The sequence below is a fragment of the Pseudophryne corroboree genome, chromosome 3 (assembly GCF_028390025.1).
Source record: "Pseudophryne corroboree isolate aPseCor3 chromosome 3, aPseCor3.hap2, whole genome shotgun sequence".
In the NCBI taxonomy this organism is placed as follows: Eukaryota; Metazoa; Chordata; class Amphibia; order Anura; family Myobatrachidae; genus Pseudophryne; species Pseudophryne corroboree.
Genome location: NC_086446.1, coordinates 353,755,445 through 353,768,611, shown reverse-complemented (window position 1 = coordinate 353,768,611; position 13,167 = coordinate 353,755,445). Strand labels below are relative to the sequence as shown.

At 45.6% G+C, this 13,167-nt stretch overlaps 1 protein-coding gene across 5 annotated transcripts in view; it reads right to left on the bottom strand.

Annotated features, from left to right (window-relative positions):
- Nucleotides 1-4,523: 4,523 nt before the first annotated feature.
- The window catches only part of RAPGEFL1 (Rap guanine nucleotide exchange factor like 1), a 136,013-nt gene continuing 127,369 nt past the window's right edge, over nt 4,524-13,167 (bottom strand). For all 5 annotated transcript variants that reach the window (XM_063959774.1, XM_063959770.1, XM_063959771.1 and 2 more), the window contains one exon: nt 4,524-6,559. In XM_063959774.1, coding sequence (XP_063815844.1) covers nt 6,435-6,559 — 125 coding nt within the window. In that variant the 3' untranslated portion in view covers nt 4,524-6,434. The remainder of the gene's footprint in view (nt 6,560-13,167) is intronic.

Genomic DNA, 13,167 nt, shown 5'->3' with positions numbered 1-13,167 from the left:
TCCTGTGCCCCCGCCTCTGGCAAGAAAGGACGCACCTCAGACTTTCTTGTTTCTTTATTCGAAAGGCTGCATTTGATAATGTCGTGCTTTCCTAGGCTGTGCAGGAATATAAGGCAAAATATCAGAATTACCAGCTATAGCTGTGTAGACCAGGTCCGAGAACCCTTCTCCACACAATCCTCAGCCTTCCACATGCCTCTTAAGTCGGCATCATCTGTCCATTGCATATTCTACAGGACACGTCAAGCAGAAATCGACATAGCTTTGACTCTAGGACCCAGTATACTCATGTCTCTTTGGGCATGTTTTATATATATATATCTATCTATCTATCACTTAAGACAGCATCTTTAATACATATATATATATATATATATATATATATCTCTATATATACATACATATCTATATGCATACTAGGGTCTCAATCTATGCTGATAAGGTACCTGTCCACGCTGCCACAGCGCTATAAACCCATGCCAACACAATCGCCGGTCTGAGCAGTATACTAGAATGTGCACGCTATCTGCAGGATCCCTGAGAATAGCTAGTGCTACCTTCTGTGCAAACAGGACACCCTAGGGGAAGATTCCCAACACATCCTGGCCCTAGTTGGGAAAGGATACTGCCTGAGAATTTTTTGTGGGAAGCTGCAGTCTCTCTCTGGAGATTCCCGCTCTTTTTCCTCATGAGAGGAGGGAAATTTACCTCAGCTTTCTTCCCCTTAACATGTGTACCCTTGTGTCAGGGACAAATGAGTCATCAGAGATATGCAAATCATCTTTTATTACAATAATCATATATTGAATGCCTTTCACCCATCTTGGCTGTAACTTTGCATTATCGTAGTCGACACTGGAGTCAAACTCCTTGTCGATATCTGTGTTTATTATTTTGGATAGTGAGCATTGTGAGACTCTGAAGGTCTCTGCGCCATAGGGACAGACATGGGTAGATTTCCTGTCTGTTCTCTAATCTTTTGTGCAATAAATTCACCTCAGCACTTACACATATCCAAACAGGTGTCGGCGTTGTCGACGGAGACACCCTCTCACACACATATTTGCTCTATCTCCTCCTTAGGGGAGCCTTTTACCTCAGACATGTCGACACACACGTACCGACACACCACACACACAGGGGATGCTCTATTTGAAGACAGTTCCCCCACAAGGCCCTTTGGAGAGACAGAGAGAGAGTATGCCAGCACACACCCCAGCGCTATATGACCCAGGAATCACACAGTAACTTAGTGTTAACCCAGTAGCTGCTGTATATATTGTTTTTACATCAAATTTATGTGCCCACCCTCTCTTTTTCACCCTCTCTATCGTGCAGGGGAGAGCCTGGGGAGCTTCCTCTCAGCGGAGCTGTGGAGAGAAAATGGCGCTGGTGAGTGCTGAGGAAGAAGGCCCCGCCCCCTCAGCGGCGGGCTTCTCCCGCGATTTTGTGTAAAATTAATGGCGGGGGCTCATGCATATAACAGTGTCCAACTGTATATATGCTGCTTTTGCCAGGAGGTACTTAATTGCTGCCCAGGGCGCCCCCCCCTGCGCCCTGCACCCTACAGTGACCGGAGTGTGTGGGTTAGTGTGGGAGCAATGGCGCACAGCTGCAGTGCTGTGCGCTACCTCATGTGAAGACAGGAGTCTTCTGCCGCCGATTTCGATGTCTTCTTGCTTCTGCCGGCTTCTGTCTTCTGGCTCTGCGAGGGGGGCGGCGGCGCGGCTCCGGGAACGGACGACCAAGGTTAAGATCCTGTGTTCGAACCCTCTGGAGCTAATGGTGTCCAGTAGCCTAAGAAGCGCAACCTAGCCGCAGTTAGTAGGTTTGCTTCTCTCCCCTCAGTCCCACGTAGCAGAGAGTCTGTTGCCAGCAGAAGCTCTCTGAAAATAAAAAACCTAACTAAAATACTTTCTTATTAGCAAGCTCAGGAGAGCCCACTAAAAGCACCCAGCTCTGGCCGGGCAGATTCTAACTGAGGTCTGGAGGAGGGGCATAGAGGGAGGAGCCAGTGCACACCAGTAGTACTAAATCTTTCTTAGAGTGCCCAGTCTCCTGCGGAGCCCGTCTATTCCCCATGGTCCTTACGGAGTCCCCAGCATCCACTAGGACGTTAGAGAAATATATATATATATATATATATATATCTCTATAAAAATATATCCATATATAGACCCTTTTGTCAGTAACAGCAGGGTCCTCAGTGATGTTAATACGTCCTTAATGTGCACTAATCATGTACTGAATGTTTTTTTTTCTTTTGTGACCCCCAGGGGTCTGAGGGAAATATAGCTATGACCCTGACATCTTCCATAGACACAGATTTTTGCAACCTTACTATATATATATATATATATATATATATATATATATATAGATAGATAGATAGATAGATAGAGAGAGAGAGAGAGAGAGAGAGAGAGAGAGAGAGAGAGAGAGAGCCTTTCGCCTTTCTGATATGCATCAAGTTATCATGTAAATTTTTACCCAGTCAGATATTAGTGGTGCCGACAGGGCCACCCACACACGACTGTGTCCCTACTATAGTTTCCTCTTGGGAAAAAACATTCAGCCACCAACATGTTGACACACATGTACCAAGCCCCATCAGGAGTCGGCGGTGCCGACAGGGTCACTCTCACAGCCGTTTGTGGGAAGAGCACTCAGCCTCAGACATGCAGACACACGTGTACCAAACACCCACCGACACACCGGGCATATAGGGGACAGACCCACAGTAAAGTCTGTCAGGGAGACACAGATGGAGTTTGCCAGCTCACAACCCAGCGCTCAATCCCGGTTCTGAAACCCTTATATAATGCCTCAGACCTGTAGCGCTTTTATAATTAACTTATATTGCACCGAATCAACTGTGCCCCCCCCCCCCGTTTTTCACTCTATTATATGTGTACAGTAGTGTGAGGAAGGACCAGTGTCTCTACAGCTCTGTGGAGAGAAATTGGCGCTGATGAGAGCTGTGAGGGCTAAGCCACACCCCTTAATGGCACGCTTTAGCCCCGCTATTTTTCATTATATTTATACTGGTGGGGGTCAGGATTTAGTGCCCAGGCAATCTTACCACTCTTTTCCAGTCACATATGAGGATTTATATGCTGCCCAGGGAGCCCCCCACCCTGTGCCCTGCACCCTACAGTGCCGCTGTGTTAGTGGGAGCATGGCGCGCAGCGTGATCGCTGTGCGGTACCTCAGTAGCCGTCACTGATGTCTTCTTTTCTTCTTCTACTCACCTGTCTTCTGACTTCTGGCTCTGCAAGGGGGGTGTCGGCGGGCTCTGGGAATGAACCCCTAGGCGTACCTAGTGTTCCAAACCCTCAGGAGCTAATGGTGTCCTGTAGACAAAGAAGCAGAGCCTTTAAACTCACTAGAAGTAGGTCTGACTTCTCTCCCCTAAGTTCCACGAAGCAGGGAGACTGTAGCCAGCAGCCCCCCTGAAAATAAAAAACCTAACAAAGTCTTTTCAGAGAAACTCAGTAGAGCTCCTCAGAGTGCATCCAGTCTGCCTGGGCACAGATCTAAACTGGAGCCTGGAGGAGGGGCATAGAGGGAGGAGCCAGGTCACACCATTTGAAAGTCTTAAAGTGCCCATGTCTCCTGCGGATCCCATCTATACCCCATGGTTCTTGAAGTGACCCCAGCATCCTCTAGGACGTATGAGAAATTACTAGTGCTTGGTGATTATATTATACAAAAAGAAGTGATTACCAATTGCTTTCACCTACAGTCACTGTGTGAGTGCATTCAAACTATTTAATGAGGGGATGAATGCTAGAGACAGTGTGTAAGAATGGCACAGTTTAGTACTCCAAGCATAGAAACATAAAATCCTCATCTGGATAACCTAACACTTAATTTTAAAATACACAGTAGCAATTTGGAGCAAGGGTATTGAAATCAGACTTGCATTAAAATTTTTGCATTTATACTGTATATGAGACAGACAAAATGTGAGTGGATGCAGCAGCAGTCACTGTGGATAATGATCCCATGTTGTTTTGCAAAAAAACCGCAAAACTACAACTCCTTTCTCTAGCATGCGGGGGGCCGCCCAGCACAGGACAAGGCCGCCCCATATGGGTTTAGGGTTAGGCAATGGGGAGGGGGGTTAGGGATAGGCACTAGTGGGGGTGGTTAGCCATAGCTGCCAAGGGTTAGGGTAAGGTAAAATACTTACCCTGTCCGCTGTCAGCATCTTCAGTGTTGGAATGCCGCTGTTAGTCCTGTGCCAGAATGCATTACCAGGATGCACTTGCTTTGATGCTAAACATCCATCTGAAACCAGGCGGATTTCTGCATACGCTGGACTAATCCACGTCACCACCCAGTTAATCCCAATTATCTGCAAGTGGAGTCAGTTATATGCTACTCTGCATAGTCCGCAGATCTGCAGAGATGTGTATGCTTGCCTCAGACACATGCACCCTGTAAAAAAATCATAGATGCAGTCTCTTTGCGTGTGACATCAAATCCATAGTATATATAGACATAAATTAACCACAATGCAAGTTGTAAACAATGTTTATTGGCTGAGTGCTTTCTCTATACTGATTTCCAGTGTTTCTCCCCAGGGTCTGTTTGCCCATTTAAGTGCCAAATGACTGCACCTTGCCATAACAATCTTAAAATAAACAGATATAAAAACATTTAAACAGTTTCTTTCAATACAAAAATCTTTATCCATATTCCAGCTCCTTAGTGAAACCCGTCCAGACGGGCCTTAACCTGAACATGCCATACAACTGAAAAGGTACATAAGTGCCATATGGCTGTATAAGTGAGCAGGTGTACTAAGACACATCAGTACATATATTTACCTATATAGAAATATAGGTCTGTCTGTATAACCAAGCATGCACACATTGGGGCTCATTTGATCCATTAGTCCTGTGTGTGCAAAGGTGCTGAGACCCCCAGCAATCAGACACTTTTATTTCCATAAATGCACTACACAATCTGTCAGAGCCTCTGATTGCTATGTGTTATAGAACACTTGTGTGCTTGGAACTATTTTATTAAATATGCCCCATTAACGTGCGCTAATGTTTATGTAGTCATAATTAGGACTATGTGGACACCATTTGATAACCTGGGATACTCACCATGATGGCCATTTCCACTGTTAATATGCCAGGTAGCATTTAAAATAGGTACTAGCAGATATAATGATATAAGAATGCTTTAGTGTGATATTCACAACATGAACACTGCTGCAAGAAGGAGAGTTTGATCATTAGGCTAGGCTATGCCAATTATTTACCTTACCCCTAACCTTTCCTTTGTCAGCTGTAAGTGATGGAGGGTGCAATTTGCAGGCTGTGCGAGACACTGTGCGAGTCTGCCTGTAGTTTTAAAGAAACAATCATTTACATCAGTTGTTCACAACCTCGGTCCTCAAGTACCCCCAACATTTCATGTTTTCCAGGTCACCTAGCAGTTGAAGGTGTATTCATCACTCACTGACACATTTTAAAAGACCCACAGGTGGAGCAAATTATTTCACTTGCAATCCTGTGAGGAGACCTGGAAAACATGAACTGTTGCGGGTACTTGAGGACCGCGGTTGAGAACCACTGATTTACATGGCAAACCAACCTGGCAATTATATTTTACCTGGAGTGTTCATAGAAACATAGGGTTACTGAAGGGCTTCTGTAACTAGTTGTGGCCCAATTTTAACAACTACCTCTACAGACGTTCCACATTGGCAAAATTCTCCCTTTAAAGTGTCTGATGATCTGTATCTCATATTTTCAAACACACACATTTATATAACACACTATTTTAGGTGTTTTTTTTTTGTTTTTTTGCTGCACAGGAGAGCAAAAACTGTATTAATCATTTAAATAAACCCACTTTACACCCACCTCCCAAAATACAACACATACCATATACAGCAAGAAATTTGAGCTCCAAAGAATACTTATATATACAAATTTGTAGCCTGCAAACCTTCATATGCAGGAATGCAACCATATATATATATATATATATATTTATATACGGCTATTAACCTTCTGATTCCCCCTGATAAGAAAATAGCACAAAGTGGATTGTACATTTCATCTTATTACAAAAATATTTCAAAGTTCACAGCCCATCTTGTGCCACCCACTCTTCAGTCCAGGCAAAAAACCTCTGCAGTCTCTCTGCTGTGCAGCAGGGGGCACTATATTGGGGTTTTAGTACAAGAGATGTCTCCTGCCATTTTACATAAGAGGCAGATACCTGGATTCGTTATTGAGAGGACCATGCATCCTTTAAAGCACAGCTTGTGTAATGTCTTCCGTTACATTGTAATGTACATACTATTCTTCAAGGATTTCAATATCTCTGATGCGAGTTCCTCGTCCAGTCACAGGGCACACTTTATACTGCACAATCTTTACGTCTGAGTAGCATGTTTTGCTCACTGGTCACTGTGCACTGGGTTCCAGCTTGTAAGAGAGCTCAAAAAGCAGGTTCTGGTTGTCAATGACTTGGAACTGACGCACATAAGCTTTATTTTGCAGATGAGTCGGGGAGACATCTGATTCCAGCCCTACATCGATCAGAAGAAAGGGCAGAAACACAAGTCATGGAATAGCAGAAAAGTAAAAAAAATAGGACTATTATGTTTCCAGTCCATTCCTACTAATCCTTTTTCTTTCCCTATGCGAACACGTCCCTAAATAAGGAACTATGCTGCTGTTTTGCTGTTCTGATAGTTTATTGTATTTGCTTTACACTAGTCTGCTACTTAGGGATCTATTTACTAAGCCTTGGATGGAGATAAAGTACCAGCCAATCAGCTCCTAACTGCCATGTCATAGGCTGGGTTTGAAAAATGAAAGTTAGGAGCTGATTGGCTGGTACTTTATCTCTGTCCGCTCTATCTTCATCCAAGGCTTAGTACATAGACCCCTAAGTTTCTGATGCAAGATTGTGCATTCAGGAGTTGTACTTCTACACTCCCATCTTCTGTACCCTGACTAAAAAATCTAAATATGTAAATTAAGTCAAAACATTAAATTAAATACCTGGACTCTCATACACAGAACCACACAATCTGAAACCACTGATTGGTACTTATGTTTATAGTTATCTTGATGAGGCTATCTGATTATCTTTCATTTCTGTGGTATTTCTCTTTTTGGGAGGTTGCGCTAATGTCTTGGCTATGAGGTTAGCGCGGTGGGGGGGAATGTCGGCATACAGAACATTTGTTAGGAATACTGTTACATTTATCTTATCCTTATCAATACTGCACTCTGATTTATTACACAAGCGGAGGAGTGCCCTGTTGTTGCGGGGAAGGGAAGAGGCTTTCTATGTTTGCACAGAGATTTCCTGGCCTCTGCAACAGGCGGCTTGCATGTCACCATGGGTACTGCAAGCCATCCGATGGTGGGTGAGAGATCCAATGAAGCGGCCCATGACGCAGGTTGCATCACTACTGCAGGAGGTCTCTACTTGTAATAGACACCTCCTGCTGCATTACCATACAGCACTATCACTGCTGCTTCCAAAGAAGTGACAGTCACTCCATCCACATCTGAATTATCCCCATTGTGTTCCATTCTCATGGTAGTAAAATAGATCTTAGTATGTGACTAGTATTTGTTTTCCTGTTCTATTAACATAATTTTGACTGTATATTGCCCTCTGTTTTCCAGATTAGTTTTTCCCTCTTTTGTACTACTGTTACATTAATAAAGGTGGGGTTTTTTATAATAAAATTGCAAAATATATACACACATTAAATGGTGGTGTTGTTGTTGTTATTATTATTATTATTATATATTTCTCTTACGTCCTAGAGGATACTGGGGTCCACATTAGTACCATGGGATATAGACGGGTCCACTAGGAGCCTTGGGCACTGGCACTTTAAGATGTTCCCGTTTCTCCGCTGACAGGAAACTGAGCTCCTGAGGGAGTAATTCGCAAGCCCCACCACGGCGAGCGTACCCTCCCACAGCACGCCGCCACCCCTAACAGAGCCAGAAGATTAAAGAGTGGTCAGTACAGCGCCGGCGGTTAGCGGGTCGCCGGCGGGAATGGTGGCACAGGGGTGAGAGCGCAGCACTGATGCAGTCTGCGCTCCGGGGGCTCAGTAAACGATACACTGCGATGTGTCCATGCTGTGAGGCAGGCGCGCTGAGCCACCAATGACACCTGGATCTGGCCACAGACCTAACAGAGGGTTTTAACCCTCTGTTAGTCACAAAAAGTCCTCAGCCAGTAAAAAAAATGCGGTAAGCCGCGCGCCATTACGGGGGCGGGGCTTCACTATGAGCGTATCCAGCCGCTCACCAGCGCCATTTTCCATCTGCAGCTTGTACTGACAGGATACACAGGGAAGCGCAGCTTCTCCACAAGGACTTCACGTCTCCTCAGCGGTACCAGGGGGTCTTAGTAAGGGGGAGGAGCGGTGTTAGAATACTAAGCCCTATTAAGGTGCTTAGTCTGCGATCCAGCTGAGTTTTACTTAAGCTAATAGGGCGCTGTGTGGCTAGCTCCGACTTCTGTGTCTCCCTGAGGGCTCTGTGTGGGTTAAAACTGTGTTGTCACTTTCTGTTGGTGTGTGTGTGTGTCCCTTCCAGTTACTATGTCCAGGGACTGCGTTTCCTGCACAGCAGAGAGTCTGTCCTCCCCAGGAGACTCACTACCCTGTACTCAGGATAGTGCACATTCTCAGGCCAGTGGGGCTGAACACCCATGGTTAGATTCCATTAAAGGGATGATATCTAATATTTCTACTAAATTATCCCATAATGAGAAAAAGACGCAATTCTTAAGGCAGTCCATGGATGACCTGATCAATAGAGATTCAGTTCCCATGCCAGCGTCTCAGGTCCCCGCCATTTGCACACAAAAGCGTACTTTGGCCCAGCTCATGCAGGCTGATACTGATGACGATACATCAGACCCAGAGGAGGGTGAGGTGGATGCAACTGGGCGGATGCTGTCCTGGTACAAGGAATACAGGCTCTGATAGAAGCTATCAGAAATGTACTACATATCCCTGACAGGGTGGCGGAGGTAGAGGAGGAAGCTTATTTTAATGTAAAAAAGAAATCCTCCACAACTTTTCCTGCATCCAAGGAATTAAATGCCCTGTTTGAGGAAACTTTGGCTAATCCTGATAAAAAGTTTCAGATCCCTAAAAGATTGATTACATCATTTCCCTTTCCACTGGATGATAGGAAGAAATGGGAAAACCCGCCGATAATGGACGCATCTGTGTCTAGGTTGTCACGCAAGATAGTCTTGCCTGTCCCTGGGGCAACTTCCTTAAAGGATACGGCTGACCGCAAGATTGAGACCACTCTCAAATCTTTATATACTGCTGCGGGGGTGGCCCAGAGACCCACTATTGCTTGTGCATGGATCACTAAGGCCATTGCTAAGTGGTCAGGTAACTTAATGACGAATTAGATTCCTTACCCAGGGGGGAAATAATTTTACTCCTACAGCATATTCAGGATTCTGCTAACTTCATGGTGGAAGCCATAAAGGAAATTGGTTTGCTCAACGCATGCTCCACTGCCATGGCAGTGTTAGCACGCAGGGGCTTGTGGCTACGTCAGTGGACTGCGGATGCGGATTCAAGGAAAGGCGTGGTAAGCCTACCATTCACAGGTGAGGCACTTTTTGGAGATGAACTGGATAAGTGGATATCCAAGGCTACGGCGGGTAAGTCTACGTACCTTCCTTCCGCATCACCCCCAGCTAGGAAAATCTACTCTGCTCCAACTCTGCAGTCCTTTGGACAGCGAAATTTAGAAACAAACCCAAGGGTTCTTCTACAGCCTTCAAAGGCAATAAAGGTAAACCCAGAAAACCAGCAGCTGCAGCTTCTCAGGAACAGACCTCCGGATCTGCTTCCTCAAAGCCTTCAGCATGACGGTGGACCGCACTGCCTGGAAGACAGACAGGTGGGGGCCCGGCTACGTTATTTCAGTCACCTTTGGGCAACATCTTGCCAGGATCCCTGGGTAACAGACCTTGTCACCCAGGGTTACAGACTGGAGTTTCAGGAACTCCCACCTCACAGATTCTTCAAATCAGGTGTCTCTCCAGAAGCAAGTATGACTTTACAGCCAGTCATTCAAAAACTGGTACAGACTCAGGTCGTTGTCCCAGTTCCACCTCAACTACAAACAGGGGTTATTACTCCAACCTGTTTGTGGTTCCGAAACCGGACGATTCGGTAAGGCCCATTTTAAACCTCAAATCACTGAACCCGTACTTGCGGGTGTTCAAGTTGGAGATGGAGTCTCTGAGAGCGGTGATCTCAGGTCTGGAGGAAGGGGAGTTTCTGGTGTCTCTGGACATCAAGGATGCGTACCTTCAGATTTCGATTTGGCCGCCTCATCAGGCTTATCTGAGGTTTGCACTACAGGACTGTCACTACCAGTTCCAGGCACTGCCATTTGGCCTCTCCACGGCACCAAGGGTATTTACCAAGGTGATGGCAGAGATGATGTTTCTCCTCCGCAAGCAGGGTGTGAACATAATTCCGTACCTGGATGATCTGCTGATAAAAGCACCATCCAGGGAGAGGTTGTTAGACAGCATTGTCCTCTCAACACGGCTACTCCAGGAACAAGGGTGGATTCTGAACCTACCAAAATCCCACCTGGAACCAACTTGGAGGTTTACGTTCCTAGGGATGATCCTGGATATGGAGGTACAGAAGGTATTCCTTTCGTTGGAAAATGCATTGGTAATCCAGTCGATGGTGCAGGATGTTCTCAAGCCAACCCGGATCTCGGTGCATCTGTGCATTCGCCTTCTTGGGAAGATGGGCGCCTCTTACGAGGCTCTGCAGTACGGAAGGTTCCATGCGACGCCCTTCCAGCTGGATCTGTTGGACAAATGGTCCGGATCGCATCTTCATATGCACCAGAGGATACGTTACCCCTTTTCCTGATCCAGGCCAGAAAAGGGGTAACGTCTAAACATTACCACCGTATTTGGAATAAATATGTCTCGTGGTGTGAATTTCAACTGGGACGTTTTCTCCTTTTTCTGCAGTCAGGAGTGGATGTGGGCCTACGTTTGGGCTCCTTGAAAGTCCAGATTTCGGCCTTGTCCATTTTCTTCCTGAAACAATTGGCTTCCCTCCCTGAGGTTCAGACATTCTTGAAGGGTGTTCCCTTTGTGCCTCCCACGGCACCTTGGGATCTTAACGTGGTGTTGCTGTTTCTGCAATCGGACTGGTTTGAACCTTTACAGGAGGTTGTTAAGTTTCTTACGTGGAAGACTGTTACACTGTTGGCCTTAGCTTCCGCAAGGTGTGTGTCTGAACTGGGGGCTTTGTCTCACAAAAGCCCCTATTTCATTTTTCATGTGGATAGAGCTAAACTCAGAACTCGTCAGCAATTTCTTCCTAAGGTGGTGTCTGCGTTCATATCAACCAACCTATTGTGGTTCCGGTGCTTACTGACACCTCTGCTACCTCAAAGTCCCTGGATGTTGTGAGGGCTTTGAAGATCTACGTGAAGAGGACAGCTAGTCACAGAAAATCTGACTCGCTGTTTGGGTGTCCTGCTTCAAAGCAGTCTATTGCTCGCTGGATCAGGCTTACTATCCAGCAGGTTTATTCTACGGCAGGATTGCCGGTTCCTAAAGTACAGGCCCACTCTACTAGGTCGGTGGGTTCTTCCTGGGCGGCAGCCCGGGGTGTCTCGGCTTTACAGCTCTGCCGAGCAGCTACTTGGTCAGGTTTGAACATGTTTGCTACATTCTACAAGTTTGATACTTTGGTCTCTGAAGACCTCCAATTTGGTCAATCAGTTCTGCAGGAACCTCAGCACTCTCCCGCACGGTTTGGGAGCTTTGGTACATCCCCATGGTACTAATACCCCAGTATCCGCTAGGACGTAAGAGAAAATAGGATTTTAATTACCTATCGGTAAATCCTTTTCTCGTAGTCCGTAGAGGATACTGGGTGCCCACCCGGTGCTTTGTGTTTCCTGCACTGTTACTTCGTTAAGTAATGTTGTTGGTTCAGCAGTTGCTGTTTCTGTTCAGTTTTAGTTAGCATCGCTTTCCTCTTGTTTGGGTGTGTTGGTTCGAATCTCACAACTGTTCTACTACATCCTTCCTCAGGTTATGTCCGTCTCCTCGGGCCTAGTTTCTAGACTGAGTCTGGTAGGAGTGGCATAGAGGGAGGAGCCAGTGCACACTATTGATTTCTTAAATTTCCCAAGGCTCCTAGTGGACCAGTCTATACCCCATGGTACTAATGTGGACCACAGTATCCTCTACGGACTACGAGAAAAGGATTTACCGGTAGGTAATTAAAATCCTATTTTTTATATATAGTTATACTATATATTATTGATACCACTGATAGGTACCTATTGGCCCTCATTCCGAGTTGTTCGCTTGTTGCCGAGTTTCGCTATATTGCGATTAGTCGCTTACTGCGCATGCGCAAGGTTCGCAGAGTGCATGCGCTTAGTTATTTTACTCAAAAGTTAGGTATTTTACTCACGGCATAACGAGGATTTTTCATCGTTCTGGTGATCGGAGTGTGATTTACAGGAAGTGGGTGTTTCTGGGCGGAAACTGGCCGTTTTATGGGTGTGTGCGGAAAAACGCTGCAGTTTCTGGGAAAAACGCGGGAGTGGCTGGAGAAACGGGGGAGTGTCTGGGCGAACGCTGGGTGTGTTTGTGACGTCAAACCAGGAGCGAAACTGACTGAACTGATCGCAGTGGCAGAGTAAGTCCCGAGCTACTCAGAAACTGCAAAGAAATTTCTATTCGCAATTATGCGAATCTTTCGTTCGCAATTCTGCAAAGCTAAGATTCACTCCCAGTAGGCGGCGGCTTAGCGTGTGCAATGCTGCTAAAAGCAGCTAGCGAGCGAACAACTCGGAATGAGGGCCATAGTCCGTTATCTAGATGCTGTTCTCTGATAATATAAATATATTTAAAGACAAATTTAAATTTGAGTACAGAATGAAAGAAAAGCAAATAAAACCCTCTTAGCCATTATATTGCTCTATACTGTGTAGAGATCATGATTAAATCAGAAAATTAATTTAAGTGCAAAACCAGTATCTACCACATGATGGAGCCACAACTAAAGTTGCACAGAACATCATTTACGAAGTGTATGAATATACAGCCTTGTTTCTGTACCTGTACGACTAA